The sequence below is a fragment of the Blennius ocellaris genome (genome assembly GCF_963422515.1).
Source record: "Blennius ocellaris genome assembly, chromosome: 10".
NCBI lineage: Eukaryota > Metazoa > Chordata > Actinopteri > Blenniiformes > Blenniidae > Blennius > Blennius ocellaris.
In genome coordinates this window covers 10268413-10290270 of record NC_137659.1, presented here as the reverse complement: position 1 = coordinate 10290270, position 21858 = coordinate 10268413, and the positions used below count along the sequence as shown (strand labels likewise).

At 41.2% G+C, this 21858-nt stretch overlaps 1 protein-coding gene across 1 annotated transcript in view; it reads right to left on the bottom strand.

Moving 5' to 3' along the window:
- Window positions 1–6917: 6917 nt before the first annotated feature.
- The window catches only part of pigk (phosphatidylinositol glycan anchor biosynthesis, class K), a 30434-nt gene continuing 15493 nt past the window's right edge, over window positions 6918–21858 (bottom strand). The window contains exons 10-11 of the mRNA XM_080504080.1: window positions 19829–19904; window positions 6918–7190 (exon numbers count right to left, since the gene is read on the bottom strand). Coding sequence (XP_080360206.1) covers window positions 7074–7190; window positions 19829–19904 — 193 coding nt within the window. The 3' untranslated portion in view covers window positions 6918–7073. The remainder of the gene's footprint in view (window positions 7191–19828; window positions 19905–21858) is intronic.

Genomic DNA, 21858 nt, shown 5'->3' with positions numbered 1-21858 from the left:
TCCAGCCCATGTTTTCTCGTCCTGACCGTAAATCTTTCTGGCAGAAAGCCCTGGGGGCAAAAGTCTTGTGTGTTCCTGTGTTACCCGACGTGCACAGATGCAGCAAATTCAGTAACCGAAATGCATACGTCCCAAACAAACATCCGTTCTGTTTCACCGTGGCGTGCTTGCGGTGCTTTGCAAGGTCATGGATTTTGGGCAAAGGATGGATTTTCTTCAGTCAATTAGCTGTTATCATTCAAACACAAATGGTAGGAATCTAATCTAAACTGTGGCTCTCCAAAAAAAACCAGACAGCAGCCTTGTTTATTTTAATGACTGAACAGGTTTTAGGCTTTAGTCTAAAATTCATTCTGCTTAATAAAATATTTTTAGGGGTAAAAGGTGAGCTAAAAATGTCGCCACAACCAATTCAAATATTATTTCTGTTTACATTTAATCACATATTATAAATGAAGATGATAAACACGAGAAACCGGTGACTCACCTTTACCCTCCACTGGCGGGAGATGCTGTTTTTACTTTTCCATCTTGCTCAGGCCGTCTGGTTGTGACACGGGGCTGTGTCATACTGAAATAATAATGAACGACGGGCAGAGTGACAGAGCTTTCTCATTACTCCCCAGAGCTGCAAATAGATCTACGACCACGTTCCAGTTTGAAAATGGCAAGGGGCCGCCTCACCGTCTGAAGGTAAGGGATGTACATGGAGGTAACATCAAACCAGAAAATCTAGCATTCAGCAGAGCAACACCTCAATTTATAAACTGGGGGACCTTTAGCGCATCAATGAAATGTACATTATTTGCATTTAGGGTGAATAATGGCTTGTTTTTATTTGTAAAAACAATGTGAAACAACCAGCTTTCTGTTCTAATTGTCACAAACAATGTGACACTACTGTTCCAACTAATAATTCTTAATAACAAGCAATTCTCTTAAATAAGCAGCAAATCAATTTGTATATAAATAATCCCTTTTAATTGCACAATTAAAACTGACTTCAAAAAAGTTTGCTCGGAAAGCAGAAAGGAGGGCGCAGCCTAGAATTATGTCAGGTTTTTTCTTGTACATCCAAGCAGTATTTATCCATTTCTAATGATATAATTACTGAAATGAACAAGACTGACAGTGGTGCTGAAAATAGGCCTGGATGGATTAACTAGCTGAAGATAAACTGATTTTGTGCCGTTGAAGTTTTTAGTGAAACTTATGAGGCAATATTTCCCCCCACCACTGTGAAGATGCTGCATAAAATGAAATGATGTCTGCACACATGAACCACTTCCACCACAAATTTTGCTTTATAGGTGTATAAATTCTCCTGGAAGCCATATTCCAACCCAACATTACCGTCTGCAGCAATCAGCAGAAGAATACTTCAGGCTTCACACGTATTAAAGGCTTCTTTAATACCAGGTGTTTTTTACGTGAGTGCAATAAAAGTATTTGAGGAACTTTTCAAGGCCTCTGGCACTTCATAAAAATAACAGTAAATTGTGCAAAATGTCTTTTCAAATTGACAAGAACTCAAGAAATTTAGAAATTTCCCATTTTGTTAAATAGACAGTCGTAAAGATAAAATATTAATATTTGAGCTGAAACCAGCAAGGAAAATGGCATTAAAAGAGGAGTCTCGTGTCACGCTCCATAATAAATAAATAATAATAATAATAAAAAACTGAGGGTCTAAGTTTATTTCTGAAACATGTCCTGAGCTTCATCACCATAAAGCTGGGTTGAAGACAACTTTAATGCCCCTGAGTTATGAATTTCATCAAAAATCTGAAAGTTGATCAATCCCACCATTAAGATGTCAATTAAACATTAAAGGAACATTTTAATCAAGCAAAGTCTCTATTCTATTTTAAATGGGTAAAACAAAGCAGATCGTTAGTGGTCATGGAAGTTTGGGGATTTGGAGACACAAAGTCAAAAATGAATGAGAATCTCTTTTCTTTCCGTGAAGCCTGTGCAGAGATTTCTGGTTCACTCGCCGGTAAAAAGCCTCAAAATGGCATGACTCCCCTCCAAGATACAGTCTGTTCTTTTTGCAGTCTGAGTTAAGCCAATCAAAAGAAAAGGGCAAAAATAGAGGCTTCTGATAGATTTTCACCTCTTTAGGTGCAATTTGAGGACACCTTAAAATGGAGCGAAGCACCACAGCCTTTCTCGGAAACAAACTAATACCTGATCACCACCACAGAAATAATAAGACAGTTAACAATTAAAGTGACCTTGTTACTTTTCCATTTGTGCCCGAGATGTATTCACAGCCCCGAAATCAAGGTGTCCAACTCATTTTAGTTCAGAGGCCGCATGCAGTAAAATAATGCCATAATAACCTGAAAATTTAAACTTTAAAAGTATTTATTTGTTGTGACACAGAGTAGATGTGATGAACATGTATTTATTTTCGCAAAATCAAACTCTTACTACTAAAAATGACAACAATCTCAACATGAAGCCAATTTTATTGAAACTTTCTGGTGCAGAATACAGTGAAATGTCAGTGAAAAAAAACTTCTCCTGTCGCTGTTGCATTATGGGTGTTTTTACAGTCACCTTGACTTTGAAGCTAATGCTAGTTCTTTCATGGCAGCATCACCGGTATCTCAGCGCGGGTCTCAGTGTTGTTGTTTGCCCTGTGTTCAGGAAATTAGTTTACAAAAATCAATGTTTTAGTTTTGATTGTTTGCTTGGTGGGTTGAGGGTCGGTTTGGAGCCTCTTGTGGGTTTGTTTTCACCCACAGTCTTTATGTTTGACATCATTGCATTAATAAACCATAGCATACCTTTCTAAGATCTCCTGTTGTTGTATATATAGTTTATCTCGGCCATTTTGTTGCTGTTTAATCCCTTTTTTTCATTGATGAGGTGTTATGCCCAGTTCTGCATGACCGCTTGAAATTGTCTCATGGGTGACATCAATTTAAAAGTAGGTCATTGTAATAACGACTCATTAAGAAACAGATCATAATGCCTGTGCAGCACCATTTCATGTCCACCTAACTAATGAAACCTCACGAGTGGCTGCTTAAAAATACAAAAGTAACTCCAGGACTATCTTGTTGGGTCTGAAATGCAAAATTTGGCAGACTTGTCATCTTTCAGTTATCTAAATCAATTCCACAATTTACAGCCCACCCACCCCTAAGAAAACTTATTTTATGAAGCCCATGGAAATTGAAATGAAAACTAAATTAAGGACCTGGCTACATTTAACCTATTGCTTTTCTCCAGGTGAGAGTCTTATTTCTGAGGGAGCCCTTCATCAACATCTATTCAGACATTCACTCTTGACCTTGGAAACACTGTCTTACTTGCCACAGTTACCAAAACTGTCTCCAAGGTTGAAAAACAACCATCAACCGCCTCAGTTTTAATATTTATCCTGAGATCTAACGTGACAAAACTATTCCCCATGCTTGTGAATTTACATTTAAATTCCCTTTGCTGTCTTTGAGCTCGGGCTCGCTTTAAAATACATTCTGCATAAATGGATGAACTTAAGGAAATGCATGTTGATCGAAGAAAGAGACGGCGCAATTTGCAACCATCCACCAGAACTTGGCCTCGCCGTTATTTGTGTTTTCTCATTCCAAAATTCAGAAATACAGTAAGCGAGCACAGCTGTGCCTGATTTATGTCAGTTATTGTTGCAGATGAGGAAGAAAAATCCATGACTGCTAAAATCACTATTATCATCCCTATGAATGATTGACAACACAAAGCCTCGCTGACAGGCAAGCAGCTGGATATCCAAAGTTTCCAAGGAAATTGGACAACCTGTCAGACACACACCGTCTCCGAGCAGCTTGTGTGAGCTTATGCGTAAATCATTAAATTTAGCAAGCAGCCACAAAGGGCTGATGTTGGTGATGCTTCACTTCTTAAGACAGTGTGTGTGTGTGTGTGTGTGTGTGTGTGTGTGTGTGTGTGTGTGTGTGTGTGTGTGTGTGTGTGTGTGTGTGTGTGTGTGTAATGCCACCACTGACACTGCTCATCGCTCAACAACCTGTGTGACATATTTAGAGCACCTTGCCCGACCCTTCAGGCTGAAATACCTCCACCTGTTCGGAGATGGCTGCTCCAATATTGTCCTGTCAGTGGGTTTCTCCCCTGCCAAGTCATGTGTGAAGGGAGAGGCAGACACTGATCTTTATTAGCATGGAGGAACCGCGGCGAACGGAGAGCACAACTCCGCGCTGGAAGGCTGAGAGCATTCAATTCTGAAGTGGGAACGAGTGGCACGCAGCACGTGAAGTCCATTCTGAAGTGGGTTTCAGATCAAACAAATCCATCTGAGATACAGAAGCTCTCATTGTTATTGTCTACGCCGCCCGCCTGATACTCGCAGACTGTATGCAGGGACTTGGATCCAGTGGGTGCTCCGTCTTTTGAAAGATGAAACTCGGAGAATATGAAAACTGCATTTGAATTGTTTGGATTTTTTTGTTGTCGTTTTTTTTCTTTGTGAGAAAACAAAAGAAGAGTGCACATCGATTTCAAGGCTTTTCTCTATAGCATGAATAAGCTTTGAATATAAACTGTCAGGCATAGCTTCAAGGTTTCTGAAGGCAAATAGCAGAACTGGAATATCTAAATACTATTACTCCAGCACAGTGGTTTTCAAGGTGAGGGGGTGAGGCAGCAGGAGAAGTCAGGCCCCTATTATGCGTCAACATTTAAAGTGAAAACGCATTGTGGCATTTTCGTTTCAGCAAAGTTTTAATCTCACACAGCAAGGTTTTGAAAATGATGTCCGTTTACACGTTGGGCCACTAGTGGGTGCTGCAGTTTGTTTATGTAAAGAAACCACACACATGTGGGCAGAGAACAATATGGTATAAACATTAAAAACGTTAAGTACACAGACATTTGTATGGACAGACGACTAAGTTGGATTGTTATTATGGTGACTCAACAGTAAAACCATTGGGTCCCAAGAGATGATGATCATGAGAAAACAGATTTAATTATATTGCTAAGCATAATTAAATTTCTAAAACATGTTTGAAAGGTTCGTGATACGATATACTTCAAAGCCAAAATTTAATGGTTTGGTTGGTATGATTTATGCCTTTGAGTTTGTATTATTTTAGTATGAGATAGGAGATATCAGATAAAATGGCACAGTCACTGGGAGTCCGTCTTGGTTTTGATGTGTGTCCACAATGAATCCAATTACTTGCAAGTGTATTGATCTCAATCTGCTGTTTATTGGAGTCCACACATTTTCACGAGTCCTTTTAACATAATGGTTCAAAAATAAACAATCCCAACAACATAATCTTGATTCCTCTTCAACAAAATAAACAAAACACATTTAAAAAAAAAGTTTGTTGTGAATATCTACACTCTTCTGCAAACAAGATCACTCCAGAACTAGTTTCTTCACCCAAAATATGAGGAATAAAATGAACCAATAGCCAAAATCAGAAGTCTCTTCTTCTATAAATCCAGTCTACAGTTATTTCAATCATATTTGTGTTGCTTCTGATGAACCCAAATTTAGATTTTCATAAGCACCAATAAATATTTAAACAAAAACAAAAAAAAACCTTCTCCAGGATTCAAACAGCTGTTAATCAAATCTCAGGTAATTGCCGGGCTCAAGATATTCATAGAAAAGAGCCAAAATCTTCAAACTTCTCTTCAATAAAGGCATTAAAAGTGTCCAAGTGGTGAAGAAAAGAAATGGCGGTGCTGCTGGAAAAGAGCTTGGGGAATCAACTCACATGAAATAAGAAAGAGTAAACGTTGCATAAATAATGCGTTAGAAAAAGGTACACAGTGGCTGACGCAGCAGCCGGCTCCAGATGCAGATGGTTTCATTTTCAACTTCATCTATTTTCCACTTGAGCCACAAGAGAGAGTGGCAGTGGGCAGCAGATGGGCGGGCCCTTGTGACAAGAAGCAAAGATAAATAGCAGCCGGTTCAATCCAGGCACACACACACACACACACACACACACACACACACACACACACACACACACACACACACACACACACACACACACACACACACACACACACACACACACACACACACACACACACACACACACACACACACACACACACACACACACACACACACACACACACACACACACACACACACACACCATCTACAGCAATGACCCCGATGTTGACTGCCTGCACAATGGAAGAATGGAAAAGAAAAGCAGAGGAAAACACGTCCCTGCGAGAAGGAGATTTATTTGGGACGGCCAGTGGCTTACTACGTTATCACTCACTTATCGGCGCTGTGGCACGAGACGCAGAAAGAGCGGGGAAATAGCTGTCCATCACCCAGAATACAATCAGCAGAGTACATGGCTCGAGAGCTAATGGATGTTTCCACAGGGAGGGCAATTTAGTGAATGGGAAAGTGGATGGGTCCATCATGCGAGATGGGATTATATGCGATTGTTATCCTTCACAAGTGCGATATGACGGTCAAGGGGTGTAATGTATATGGACAGGGGAGACATTAAACAGTAATCTCTCCACAGCCCACTCTCGGCCAATCAGCCTGTCCTCGTCCCACATTTTCCCTTTTCTGACCGAGTAGACGTTCTAAGTAGCACTTAAACAAAAAGGCTGCTGCTGAAATATGCAGAGCGGCACACTCTCAAAAATAAATTAAATTCTTATCTTCTGACTCAATTCAGTGCATTTTTTTCAAAATCAGAGCTCAGTGGTGGAATGACTTACCAAAACAGAACAATTAACACTCACACAGAATAAATATGCTCAAGTCCTTGTGAAACAAAACACACCAAACTGTAAAAAAAAAATAAAAACAGCTGCATGTTGCACTGATCCCCCTTCACATAAAATCTAAATTAAACATAACTGTTTACATCCATCACGAGAGCAGAACCATCCTGGAAAGGGGGGGGGGGGGGGGGGCGAGCACAGAGTCGAGGTGCCATTCATCTTTCCACTTTTCGTATAAGCCCGTTACAAATCACACCTTCCCTCCAATACCCCTTCAGTAAAAACTCCAGATCCGCAGCTTTTAGGCCCTCTGATATCCAGCGGGGGGAAACGCCGAGGCCTCAGAAAATGTGTTTGAGGTGCTTGATGCCGTACGTCTGGAAAAACACCAGGAGGATTAGAGTCCACAGGCCCAGGATGAAGCCATCAGGAGGATGCCAGTCCTTCTGCTTGGGTTTCTGCAGGGAGGCAGGTGAGACGGGGTGAGACAGGGGGTTGAGGTTGAAGGAGAGGGGGGGGGGGGAGAATGCAGGTTAGTAACTGTGTGCATATTTCCCCTGCTGAGGCCACCGCTGATTGTTCTGTCATTCACACGGGCAGGCAGGCACAGAATTACGCACACACTGGCTTTATCTCTCAGCACACTTTAATGTACACTATCTGCTGTCTCACACACACGCACGCACATGCACACAGACAAACAGACAAAAGTTCACACAAAAAGGCGGGTGGTAAAGCTCATCAGTACACCTCCCCTGACTTGTGTTTGTCCCATTCACTGCCACATCATCACTTTGTGTATGATTATACTTTTAAATCTCCCGTATTAAACATGCATCTCACAAGGAGCACATTTATATGCTAATGCAGTGGCAATATTCCGCAGAGAGATGAGATTTAACCTCTAAAAAAAAAAATCTTCCCAACTCTTCGGCTGGCGACAAAGCTACAGATGGGCTGCGAGGAAGCACTTAAGAGATTGCTGTTATCCCTCGCAATACAAGCTGCCATTATCCAGTCAGGAAATCGCCCATCAGACAAGACATCTTCCCCAAAAGCCAGAAAAACCTTAAGACTTGGCGGGGAGGATGATCGCTCAGCGAGAGCCCCCCCCCCCCACCCGAGTCTGGCTCAGGCACAAAGTCCACACGTACAGCTGTGTGACAACAAATATTACTGCAAAGCCGCCAAACAATACCATTGGAGATCTGTGTGTGGTTGGCGCGCTGCAGCGGTACTACAGCGCTCCGTGTCTATTTACTCCTCCTGAAGCACATCCATATTAACTTGGCACGCACGCTCAATCGCAGAGCAGAGGCCAGAGCCACGCTGACAGCAGACTGACAATCCCTGGACGATTCCATTCCAGTGTGAAAGTCCAGTCCAGAGCCATTATTACCCACAGCAGCACAGCGAACAGGTAACTGTTCAAGAGCAGTTAAAGTTGCCTGGTCGGGGGCAAGAATGTCAAATAAAGCTCGGACCAATCAACGACCCCGACTCTGAAATCACTGCTGATTTTACAGTTGCTCAAAGTCTTTCACTGCACTTTGTTTGTTGCAACTTCACATGTTTAAAGTGTAAATAAATCTAAGGCGGGCGACATGCTGGTCGAGGTCAGGGAGCTACTTATGTCAAGTAAGATTTATACACATAGGTAATTCCCAGAAAGAACGTGTGAATATGCATTTTTTTTTCACATATTAAACATTAACAAAATGTTAATACATTTATTTGAAAGACTTTTACAATGCCTCAAAAAACACAAAAGCATTCTCAAGAAAATCAAATAATATACGCAAGTATGTGCATGTTGTATTCTGAAATATTTGCAACATTTAGAGTATTGCAAAAGTTGTGAAATGGAACAACAATAACAGAAAAAAATCATGTCGCTCGAGTGCCCGGAGGGATGTATAAAAGTTCATTTACTGTGCAGCTACTGCCTTTAAAAGAAAGCTTGAGGTGACAAACACAACAAACAAGTCATCACTTCAGAGCATCTAGTGTCCAAGAAAGTGGCAAAATAATAAGAATCCCTGGACTTGGTGTTTGTTTTCTTTAGGGAACACGTTGGTGCAACATGGAGGTCTTTGTGGAAAATGACCTTAGCGTCGGTGTGACAAGCTTGTAAGACTAAAGAAGGAGAGCTGTTCTCTCTTCAGGCGATTGCGTGCCAACAAATAGTGCATTTCATCACCTCTAACATCTCTTAAAGCCAACAAGGCCTGCAGCAACACGTGCAGCACCGGTGCAAAGATAATGCATTTATGAGCCCTCGTCAATTTAAAGGAGTGAGACCAATGAAACGCATCGTGCTCGACAGAAGTGGTGGAAAGCTAAAATCAGGCTCAGCGGCTCACAAGCGAACAGAAAAAGCTGGGAAATAATCCTTGAAAGAAAAGCGGAAACAAATTGTTGGCTGAGGACTTGACGGCTTAAAGCTTGTAAACATGATCTTTGTATGAATAAAAGCCATCACTTTCTTATATTGATTGAAGTGATCGGAAATAAGCCGTTAATGAAAGAAGAAGTGACACAGTGGGAGAATTGCAGCTGTACAGGCATTAATACTGCTCTGCTTTGGTGTTTGTATTTGCAGCTGCTTTTAGAAATTTTATACTAATAAATACATGCATAAGTAAAACTCATAACACTCCGCTTAAGTATTCTGGATTTATATTTAGGGAAGGTTTGAGAAATCCCCCAAAACCATTATTTAAATCTTAGCTCAGTAATGTGAACCACTCCAGTAGTTTAAGAGAAATAGCAATTTTGTAGAACCGCTGGGCACAATATTACAACTCCCTTAAATGAGGTAGTAACTTATTCACCATGCAGATAGAAAGATATTTAATGTAATCTTGATGGCCGACAGCTGGAATTTCCTTTTTGAAGAAACCGAATCGCCTTGAAATTAAAGTTAAATAAGCAGTTCCATATGTTGCTGAACATATATACACAACAAGTCTAATAGCTGCTGAATTAGCATATATAGAGATAATTTCTCTGCTGTATTTGTGTATATATAATAAATATTCATGTTTATAAAAGGAGGGGCTGAAAGTACTGTATTGGGTGTTAAGTGTGACTTTTAGACCTCTGTCACTTTGCAGTGTCACTTCCAGAGAAATGAATATGCACTTCTACCTCGTGAAAACGATCCATATAATTTATTAGTTAAACAGCTCTTAGTGACTTGGGCGAGAAGGTAATTTTCATTAAGCGTGTTGGGCTGTGCTCTCGAGCCTCCACGCGGCGCACTCTGTGCTCAAGGCTGTCGCTTCAATCTAAACTCCGGCTTACGTGACAATGTTGCCAATTCCTAATGTGGAAAGACCGAGGGCGGCACTAAAATTAGATTACGTCTCACTCCAAATTTATTTAACAGCTCAATCAAGTCAAATCAATGAAGCGCCGCTGCCATCCAGAATGCTAAACCACAGCGGGCGAGTTGTGGTTTGCAACCCACATTAGACCTGGGCTGCAGGGACGGGCGCAGAGTTGGACCGGGTCAGGGGTCCAGGTCTACGATGAAAAGCTGCTTATCCTCAAAGTGGCATTAACATGACAGAAAACACCCAAAATATCCTGCAACTGACGGTTTAAAGTCTCACCACAAGCGCTAAAGGCAAACTGATTAAAATAGGAAAAGAAAGGTAAATCCAGCTCAGAAAGAAGCCGCCGACACATCGCTCACAATGAATATTTGTACTCGAGCTTATGTTCCCGTTTAATGTTAATTTCCTGCACTCAGTCACAGATGCTTTCGCCCCACACTGTACATCTTCAGTCGATTGTGTCAGACAGAAACCAGGAGCTCAGTGCCTCAGCTGACTGACTTCAGTGAGCTGCAGAGACAATGAAGCTCAAAGCGAGAACCGGGATGCTTTTAGCAACTGAATAAATGCTGGTTTTTGTGAGAGATTGACAGAAACCACAGGAAACATGTCAGACAACAGACAGATTTTGGTCTCATTTCTTTGACATCAGACTAACAGATGTCAAACTAGGCGTTTAGTCCAAAAATAGTCCTCCGTTTTGTCATCAGCTTCCTACTACAAACGCAGAGGTCTTTTGAGAACACGACGATTTCTGACAAAGTTGGAATTCTTTCATTTATTTTACATGAGATATGACATTTACATGTACTGATTCTGTCTGTGTGCGTGTTTTCAGTGCAGTGAAGCCAATGTCCATCAAATCCAATCACACCATCATTTCTCATCTATAAATTATTGATGTAAGAATAGTGTGAAGGGTTTAACAAATACTAGACTAAGTAATCATGTTTTATTTTTTGTTTTCTTTCCCCAGGCACTTTTAACACTGCACTAACAAGAAACTCAATGATGGTCAGGGACCAGGAAACCAGGATTTTAAAACACACAACAATAATAATATCCTGCAATCTTGTGTTTGTAAGCCTGAATTATATAATAATTCAAAGTAATAATTATAGGGGAGGGCATACAGGTCATGGGGACACGGCAAGGAAAACACCATCATCCATGTAGTTAAAAACCTAAACGGTGTATAAGTGAGATAAAAAGAATAAGATCCTTGATGACAGCAGTGACTAAATGAAGAAGCAGACTTCAGGCGAGGACATCTACATCAGAGGGTCTGAGTCATAGATGCATTTTTATGTACATTATAATTGTCTATCATTATAATTGTGTTTATACACTTTATACTGACATCCATTATTGTAGGCTGCGGAACACCCGAGTGACAGCAGGGGATAGGGGTGGAGGGTGGGGCAGGATCTTGTTGTGTCTGTTTATTTCTAAAATGATAAAAAAAAATTTTTTAAAAAGAACTAAAATACATGAAAAAATGCTACACTACAAGGCTAATTACTGGTGACAACAAAACACTAACACTGAGCAACTTATCCTCAAGGGTTTACCAAAAGTGTAATTATTCAGAAATGACCTCAATTAATATTAATTGAGGTCTATTATGACCCAAACATATTAAGGGGAGAATCAGGTGCGGACCATGACGAGATTAAATGGGATGTAGAAATGACAAAAGGGACAATGGATAATATAGATTCAAAGCAAGTATCTGGAAAAACAGTCATCAATTAAATTCAGAAAACCTTAACAAGAATGACATTCTTGACTTGATTTGAGAACCACTGCAGTACATCAGGGGTCTCCAGGGAACCTCGGGAGCTCCTGTCCGGAATGTCTTGGACGTTTCCCTGATTCAACACAAATTATTATGAAGAGAAGCTCCTGATTAGTCTTTATGAGGATCTGGGTGACCATTAGATTCCTGTGTGATGAAGCAGAGACGTCATTCAGGAAAGGGTTCCCAGAGGATGCTAATCTACTGCGTTGATTCTCAAACTGTTGTACATGTATCACCAGTGGTAAGTTTCACAGTCAAACGCTTTTTTGCTTTAACCTCACCAGCCTCTAATTTTATTAGTTGAATAAAGGTTGAATGAAAACTCACCGAGACAATCGGGCAGATAAGAAACAAAGAATAACACAAACAGGGACAAGAGCCAATCCTAGTTCACCAGGTTCGTCAGTTTGACAGAAGAAGGAAAAAAGAAAAGAAAGAGCATGCGTCTACTGAATGTGGTACACGACCAACAAACCTAAAACACACTCTTGTGGCCTAAAGAGGCTGGGCTGTGTCCTCCGAGGCTTTTATACTCCCAGCTTTTAATGAACGCAGTGACAGAACCTTGGTCACGTAGGTAATAAAGAGGGAGGCATCTGAGAGAAAACACATGGGGGGTCTGTGTAACAAACCACTAAATCCAGAAGATTAGGGGATGCTCTAAAGCTGCATGAAGTAATGGTGCCACACTTTGTCAACCTCAAAGCCAGTCATCATCTCTGAATGACCTTCATTAGATCATTTATTAGACCATTTATTAGATTAATTCGTCGCAAGTGCGCACGACACAGCTTTCACCTTCTGATGGAAATCTTTCTCAACACTCAGGGTAAGGATAAAAAAATATACTGACTTGCAGTTAGCATACGTAATGTCAGCCTTAAAAGTAAAGATTGGTTAGTGACAGAATGGAACATATATGCCTCTACTTGCGGCTGATGACTTGTTTTTGTTTCCGTTTAAGTGCGTTAAAAGTGGCAGAGTACCTTGTGTGCATAACAAAAAGCACTGTGGCGTCAAGATAATAGAAGACTTTGCAAAATATTCATGGAAATGATAAGATTGAAACTGTGTAAATATCAGTATGAGCATCAGCAATCAGTGTTGGAGAGTACCGCCAGATCAGATAACCAAAAAAAAAAAAGAATTGTTTTTTTAATCAAATAGGTTTTTTCCTTCTTTCAGTATCAGACACACGCGCACATGCACACACCATCCACTACAAATTCAAAGCCAGCAATTAAAGCTAACACGCATGTCATTGGATGCCTCCAGAATCATTCAATGCCTAATATTAGTCACAATTATACAGCAACAGACCAGCGTTTGATGTGTTGCTGACACTGCAAGCTGAGCCCTCAGAGTTTTGAACGCACACGTCTGTTCCAGTTCAGCTGATACGGTGACATCTCCCCAAATCCCAATTAAATTTGCCAGCACGCTGCAGCCGTCATCCTCTGTGTTTTCTGGTCAGAGGGACATGACGCTCTGACATCAGAGCTCTGTGCCACAGCGACGTTGACATAATCACATGGAAGCTGATGTGCCTGTTCAGACCGTCATTGCACGGTCACTGGCTGCTAACACCGTCGACTCGGGCCATGACACAGATTCAGTGTGTGTGTGGGGTCCGCTTTGCTCTCGTTACACTACAAGCATAAGATCTACATCACAAAATGAGAGTTGAGAGACTTTTAGCTGCAGACATAGTGACATGATGGAGCAGAGTGGAGCTGAGGGGTTAAACACCTGGAGCACGAGGCGGAGGCCCACTGAAGACACTCATGAGAGGTGACTGAGAGTGTGTGGCCATCAGGGGCAGTTGACCTCTATGACAATTGCTAGCAGAGATGTGCATGGGGGGGGGGGGGGGGGGGGGGGGGAGACCCCCGGGTCAGAAGGAGCAAAGGGAGACGGATAGACTGTGACAGGAAGCCATGTCAGCACAGCCGGCATAGAGAGGAGCATATGTCAAGAGGAAAGTGAGAAGGGGGAGAATAGTATCAAAATGTTTGAAGAAAGACAGCAATATTCACATATTATGATCAGACACGACCTAAATGACGCTCAGTGACGTCTAATCAGTCTTATTGTATATAAAACTTCAGCCAGACTGATTTGGGAGTTTGTGAATCCCTGTATGACAATTTATTGTCAAACACTGACTTTTTTTTGGTAAAAAAACAAAACATCATATAGTGATTTAAATTAAAGGTAAGTTGTTCATATAATCAGTAGTACAAAAGTAGAAGGTAAAAATGCATTTTTAACTTTATTCCTGTACACTGCCTTTTAAAGTATCTTTTTTGGTGGTAGAAAGAAATGTACATGTGTTTATGTATGAACACACAATTACGGCCATTATATTACAATGTCAGAATGAATGGAGCAGCCTGAAAATGATTCGTATTGTAGTTTTGAGTCAGAATTATTTTGTACATTTACAGGCACAACACAAACTATTTGGATGTTATTTTAAATGGAATTTCATATTAGAAACAGAAACAGAGAAACCTGGATTTCAACTTTATAGATGTAACTTCATCGCTCAAAAACGTTTTAACTATTGTGGCTTTAGTGTTTAAATCACCCCCCCCCCCAAAAAAAAAAATCACAACTCCAAATTGATACCTGAGAAATGGACTTAATTACAGTAATAAAGTACAAATGGTTTCTTACCATTTTACACTTAAATGCTCAGTAGTAGCAAGCAGACTACAATTTAATTCAAATTTATGTTACGAAGAATCAAGCTTTGGCTGGAGCTTGACTAAGTCGTTCAACGGGAGTATGTTTGTCACAATACGCATGCGTCATCATTAACATCATGTTGCTTTTCTGCCTTTCTTTCTCATTCAGTAAATAAACAAGGATTTTGTCATAGGTTCGCCTCTCCTCTCCTCTCCTTCTGTCATGACATTCAAGCCAGATCCTGACAATTTATTTTAGTCCAGAGAAAAGCTCAAAACGACAGCTTCAAAAATTTACATTTTAGCTTTGTAACAGTGGAATCGATCTGTACCTGATGTACCTAATGAATTGATCTGTGATAACAAAATCTCACCGGAAAATACTCTTCAGAATAATATTTTCTTTATACCTATTTGTCCTGCTATTTCAGCATCAATAAAAATTATACGCCGAGATAACAGCTTTGGCTGGTTGGCGTCGATGCCGTCTAAAATGAGCTGAGCTGTGAGCGATTGCATTCCAAGTTTCCATTGTCCAAGGATTAGATTGAATTTTCTTGTTTAGTCCAAGCAGCAGTGGAAATCACTAAGAGTTTCTAATCATATAAAACAGATAAGCATCAAATCCTCACGTCAGAGAATTTGACACCAGTCCACATCTGGAGTTTCCGCACGACGACAATTTTCAGTAATCGCTTCAACGAGTGACGCATTCCTCAGTTTAAAAACTCTTTTTCCGTGAGCAGAGAGGTTTTCACCCAGAAATTAAACAGATGGAAGCAAAAAGCATTTCGAAAAGAAAATGGAAAAATAAAAATTGACGTCGACAGACAGCAGAAGTACAAGGTAAGGTGAGAGAAAGAGGAGGAAAATGGCAAATGTTGGCCGGCCTTCACCGACTCCAAACCATTTACATCCCACCGCCAAAGACGGGGAGCTGCGCCTGCATTACAGACGCATTGTGTAGCGCACTCAATTCACCGGTAAAATCAATTAACAGCTACCCATCTGATTGATTGGAGCTAATTAACATGGCCATGCAGGATGCTAATGGCCGTTGAGGGAGGTCTGAAACGCCCTGCCAAACACGAGCGGTCCAAGGTCAAAACTGCAGCAAATTTATGTGGTGGGATAAAGGCACAGCAGCTGCGGTGCTCAGCCAGGACACCTCGCTGCTTCGCCGTGACATTTAAGGCCCCTGCAAGTGCTGAGCTATTCAAAGCAGTGGGTGCATTATTCTCTCATAAAGCCCGTTTTGCTTTTCTAGTGGATATTGTTTCTCGACGCCGAGTATCAGAGCAAATTCCAATTGCTATTTGATTAAGCAGCAATTATGAGACCGGGTTTGGTCTGTGATCCACCAAATCCCAACATCCACAATATGAAAAGTGCCATTGTTGCAGCTTGAGTGAGGGGAGGATTTGGCAACGGATGGGAGGGGAGGCGAAGCATTAATTTTCACTGTTTCCATTTTCAATTCTCTGGAGCCATATGGGGTGGCGTCAAGCTGGCGAAAGAACAAATAACAATTTGACGCCAGAGACCAGGACTCACAGCACTGAGGAATAATAATAATTTGAAAAAAAAAACTACAATACACAAGACAGAGGGAGGAAGAGCGAGAGAGAAAACACCTTGCGATGTTGTGAAGTGAGCATATTGTGATTAGGCCCTGACAATGGCATGAGATGTGAGAAGTTGCAAAGAGAAGGTGGCAGGATGAAGGGCCTCACCCTGTCATCGCCAGACAGACAGCTGCCACTGGTGACAAGGCAATAATCAACTCTTCACACACACATACACAATTGAGGGGGAGTCCGCATCCATACACCATACAGCAGCGCCTTCTATTTCCACTGTCAGTCACGCTGATGACTTTTATATTTACAAGTTATCACACGGTCTGCAAGCAAAAGGGAAAAACTAGTTTTCTTAAAAGATAAACTCAATACAAAGATTTGTTTTTATTTCAGTGGCGCAGTTTAAATAAACTACAGCCTACATGGGAACATTTTAGTAATCTTATGAGATTCAATCTCATCTATTTCTTCAGTCGAGTGCATCTGATCAACAGCAATAAAGGGAGCTGCCGCCGCAGCATGAAGATAGAGATATCTCAGAGAGTGCTGCTCACCATATGACAGCTAATCAAAAAGAAGACAGCTGTCAATAGGCTTGATGAACATTGGTCACTCTGCAGCGGTGCAGATTTACGATAGTGAGCGAGCGGAGAGATGATTCAGTCTGTCAGGACTCCCATCTTCAGCCCAGCAGGAGTGCTAGCCGATAATCGAAATCTCTGCCAGAGGTCGTCGGGTTGACGAGCGTGTTTGTGTGTACGTGCGGGCGCATTTCAAGAATGGAGGCAGGTGCGGGGCGGCGAACACAAACGCAAGGAAATGCAGTACGGAGATGAAAATACTGGAGGGGCTGAAAGACCAGCGAGCCCAGAGATGAAGCTGGTAAGCAGACTGGAGGCCAATGGAGGAAGACAACACAGTTTGTACAGGTGCTCAGGTGTGAGCAAAGGGCAGCAGATCTGAAACTGGCCTGTGTTTGGAGGCAGCCTTGAGCTAATTGCACTGAATGCCACTGGCTGTGGAGACCCCTCCCGTTTGCCATCACAACACTCAATATACTCCCGACAGAGCTCAGGCCTGTGGTCAGCGACATTTCTTTAGGCCAGCCGACTGTGTGCTCACAGCAAACTGGTTGAAAGCCAGCAGTGCCTTCAGCAGAGGGGATCCCACCATTTTTTTTTTTTTTGAACTACTGACTTCATTCAAGCGAACTGACCTCTCCTATCAAGACCAGCAGCTCCCTGTCAGCTATGTGGAAATGAACATGACCGTCAAATCAAATGACAGCAGCTCCTGCATCACCATGGTCGCTGAAGTTCAAACATTTTCAATTGTGGCCTTTTGGCAAACATTTTCATATTTCTGTGCCACTCGCTGTTGTTAAGATTGTTTTAATGGAAAAAGGTTAACAATAAAAAGACTTTCATTTTGAATTACTAGATCAATTTGTAAAAAATAAAGCAGTCTATTTTCCAAGTCAAAAAATATGAAAAATGTTTCTGGGAGTAAAATTTCCTGAATATTTGTATATTTTCTTAAAGGGGACAGATTGCGCAAAATTCACATTCTAATGGTTTTCCTACAGTAATAATCATCCCCATACCCGTGAATGTACCTCCAGAAGTGAAGAAAGTCTGCCATCTCATTCTCTGGCTTGTTTAATTGTTTCTAAAGTGTGTGCTCCAAAGAGCGAATCGGAACGCAAACCTTCGGTGTCGTCACCAAAGTTGTTTTCCCTTTGACCTTTGATATTCTGATTTATATGCTTTTAAATTACTTTTTGAAACACCAGGCTGGTTCATAGTGGTTTGGTTGAACAGTGTTTCTCCTTAACTTAGCAACAGATATAATGTAAACAATGGCACATGGCACAAGGAGATGAAGCACTTCCTCCTCTTCCCAAGATGAGCGTGTGGGGCAGAGCCAGTCCCGCTCCCTGAAACCCAGCAGATTCTGAATGACGCTCGAATGCTCAAATATTCAACTGGCTGAAAATCAAGGACAAGGTGGATTTGAGGCAAAAAGCTGTGAATGGACCAATAGGAACCATGTGAAAGTGTTGAAAAGTAGTGTGATGTGTCCCCTTTAAAGAAAGGTCCCATTCAAATTGTTCAAGAATCTCTCGCTTGTTGGGTCTCACAATTGTTGGACAGCGCCAAGACACTGAGCTGTTTAATCGAGGCCACTGGACAGTTCAGCCAATTTTTTTTTTTAATATCGCAGTTATTGACTTTTCTTAGGATAAGCTGGGTGAGCTCTTTGAGGATAACCGATACTTTGCCAGCCTTTATACATACAGGCAGAGGGTCCTAGCCCGTTTTAGCGCATCATAACGAGTTTATTTGCCGACTATCCTTTTGACTCTGCTGGCCACCACCACCTGAGGGGACACTGGCACCTCTTAGCTCCTCTATAATTCATGTAGAAACTACAACTTTTCATCTCAAAACAGCTGGAAATGGCCACACAGAGCCCCAACAGGAGGTAGGTTCAGACTGCTCAATACTTTCTTCTGACAAAAAATGTAAAAATTAAGAAGCAGCAACAACTGTGGTCCGGTGCCAGAACAAGCCAAAAGGAGATTTTTAAGTGAAGTCTCTATTTTTCCTTTCACGTCACACTGTTGTACAAACGACCTTACCTTAATGTCTTTTTTGCCTCAAACATTCTTCAGTCTGAATATTTCAATTCCTTTATTGTCCCATCTTAATCAGACATAAATCAAAATATGAAGATATAGACAGTTAAACAATGAGCTAAAAGGTGGAAAAAAATAGCTGCAGAAATAAAGAAAATTACAAGTAATTATCTTGTGGTTCATTCCTCTGCTGTTATTTAATCAGACACAGGTGATTTGGAGTTATTGGGTACATGATTAGGTTGAATTCCTGTGATCTATATATTTTTGCATCTGTCTACATAGTTTTCTACACATGTATGTTGAGCAGAAGACACAGCCTCTATGTTACACTTGAGATTTGGTGAGTGTGCTTCATCTTCATTAAATGTAATACAGGGTGCATATTCATATCAGCCAGTCCACACTGTTTAAAGCACGAGCTGCTCAGAGGGAGACGAAGCCCAAATGTGAGCAACAACAGTGTCTGCTCTTGCCTGTGGCAAAGACAAATGTGGCTTCTTTACTTTTCGGTGGTACAAGTTGAGGTGGAAGTTAAGAAATTATATTTTTAATCGGCTCATAACAGGCAGTCTTACAGGACCAACGGCGGACTTTGTGAATGCAGAGCACACGCTGTAAAGGTGGATTGAGGAGGGAGAGGTGTTCATTTGTGAAGGTCGACCTGAGTGAAAGCCACAATCCCTTTAAGAATGAGGTGAATGCACAATCCATTGCCACAATCCTGCCTATCTATTCGGCAGGATTTCATGGTGGCCCCTTCACACCGAGACCAGGAGGCAGTTGCATTTCACACTTGGAGCTGTCACCATGGAAACGGCACAAAGACATCTGTTGGTGGATGTTGCACACAACTTTCCACTCCGTGTCCAAATTAAGGACGAGCTCGGACACGCTTCACATCAAAAAATAAACACAAAACAAGAAATATTCCAGAATAAAAGGATCGCTCAACAACAACAACAACAAAAAGTGAACAATATGGACATAATTTGTATGGTTCCGAGTGTCCCTATCTGATTCTGGGATTTCTATTCGTCTCTTACCTGATGGATGATCTCAGACACCGGCAGCTGGTCCATGTACGAGTACATCTCATCTTGCATCTCTCCACTCACAGCACTGAAAGAGACACAAACACACACAAAACAGCACTTATTTTAGCTTTTGACCATGAGAGCAAATTGCACTCTGGAAAATTCAAGGGGAAAAAAAAAATCCATCTTTTCCTATTATATGGGACGTCATTATTCGGTGACGAAGAAAATCTGTCAGCCAATTCCTATTGGCAGCGTGTTTAGCCAAAGGGTGTGATTGACACATTATTTCAAGGCAGAGTCAGTAATATGCTGCACAAATTGATGCAAATAAACCTTTTTTTCCCGCCACATGAGGTAGAAAACACCATCTTGATAATAACGGGTGTGATCACAACAGATCTCCTGTGATTTACTATGAACCGAGGCAAATTAAACCAACAGAAAAATCATAGCTTGTAAAGTGGTTTGCAAGCTAAAATAATTTCTTTGAGCTTCCCACTTACCACCATTCTACTGTAGCAATTTCAGAGGTGTTAGATGAGCTGCAGTGTGTGTGTGTGTGTGTGTGTGTGTGTGTGTGTGTGTGTGTGTGTGTGTGTGTGTGTGTGTGTGTGTGTGTGTGTGTGTGTGTGTGTGTGTGTGTGTGTCATTTTTCTTAAAAATTGAGTGAACGTCAATTCAGCAATCAATGAAAGTGAGAGGAAGCTTAATTGTCACAAAGGGTTTCCTTCGTACCGTTTGTTTGTTGATGCTCTTGTTTTGTTCTTAGACGTTTTGTACCAAAGAAAAAAAAAATACAGAAAAGCAAGCTGCGATAATGTCAGTTGGTACAGGAAAAAAAAAAAAATCTGAATCCACAACAACAATGGGGGGGGGAAATCTGCCTGTGAAAGTAAGTAAGTTACTATAGTAATGGAGAGGCCAGAGAGTTTTATGCTTGACAGACATCCTTGGGTAAACTACATCACAAATAGAAGAATATATGGTTTCGACACAGAAGAATAAATGAAGAAGAAAAACAGAAAAGGCTGTAAAGGAGTATCTGTAAGTAACAGGAGGGCCGTGTCTCAGCGAAGGATCGTGAAAAGACTTTTTTCAAGCGTGGTTTCTGTGTGTTTTCTAAGCAACTAACATGTTGTCAGAGTATGTGTTTTCTCCACAGCAGCCTCAAAGAAAAAGCTAATAATCTGTTGCTGGGGAACTTTGTCATTGTACACTGGCCTTGGATACAAACAAACACCATGTGAGCACCACAGTAAAAAGTAAAATGCTTCTTTCTTTCCTTTAAAGAATTGAACCCTAAGCACATCTAAAATGTGGGTTAGAAATGCAGCCATGTTTGCGCTGAAGCGTTCATGCAGCATTTTCAGCAGTACTAAAGAGTTAGGCTGAAGTTGAACTCCAGTGCATTGCTCAAGGACAGTCCAAAAGTTTACCATACAGGAAAAAAATTATTGGCAATTGTGAAGCCAGAAAAACTTTCCGTTGGTGTTTGATCAATACTACAAAGACAAACCTTTTAAAAATGTGGAAAAACGCACACCTGCGACCTGTTTCTTTTTCTTAGGATGCATAGTCATTAGAAATGAATGGACTTCTGAATAAACGGGACGGAGAAGCTGGAAAAGGATCAACAATCAGACAAAGATGATGTTGGTTTCATAGGATTTCCTACCAGGTTTATGAAGAAATATAGCAAGTATTGGATTCTTTCATCTCAAATCACGTCTGTATGTTAAAAACTGAGCAACAACTGTCATTGAATTTATTTCTCTTACTTTGGCCACTCTCGTCCACTAAGGAAAGCAGTGGTCTGGCTTATTTTGCCTGCAGCTCGTTCACAATGCAGCAGAAATGCATCCTAATGATACCAACAAAAGTATCATCAAAAGCATTATCCTCATTATCAGTTCAAGGAGATGCTTGGAGTGGCAGGGACTTTAATCTCCTCGATATCCACCTTCAGACCAAAAGTCTGCTGACAAAGCAATGCTCACGTTTAGATCTGCGAGTGAAAAGCCAAATGAAGTTTCTGT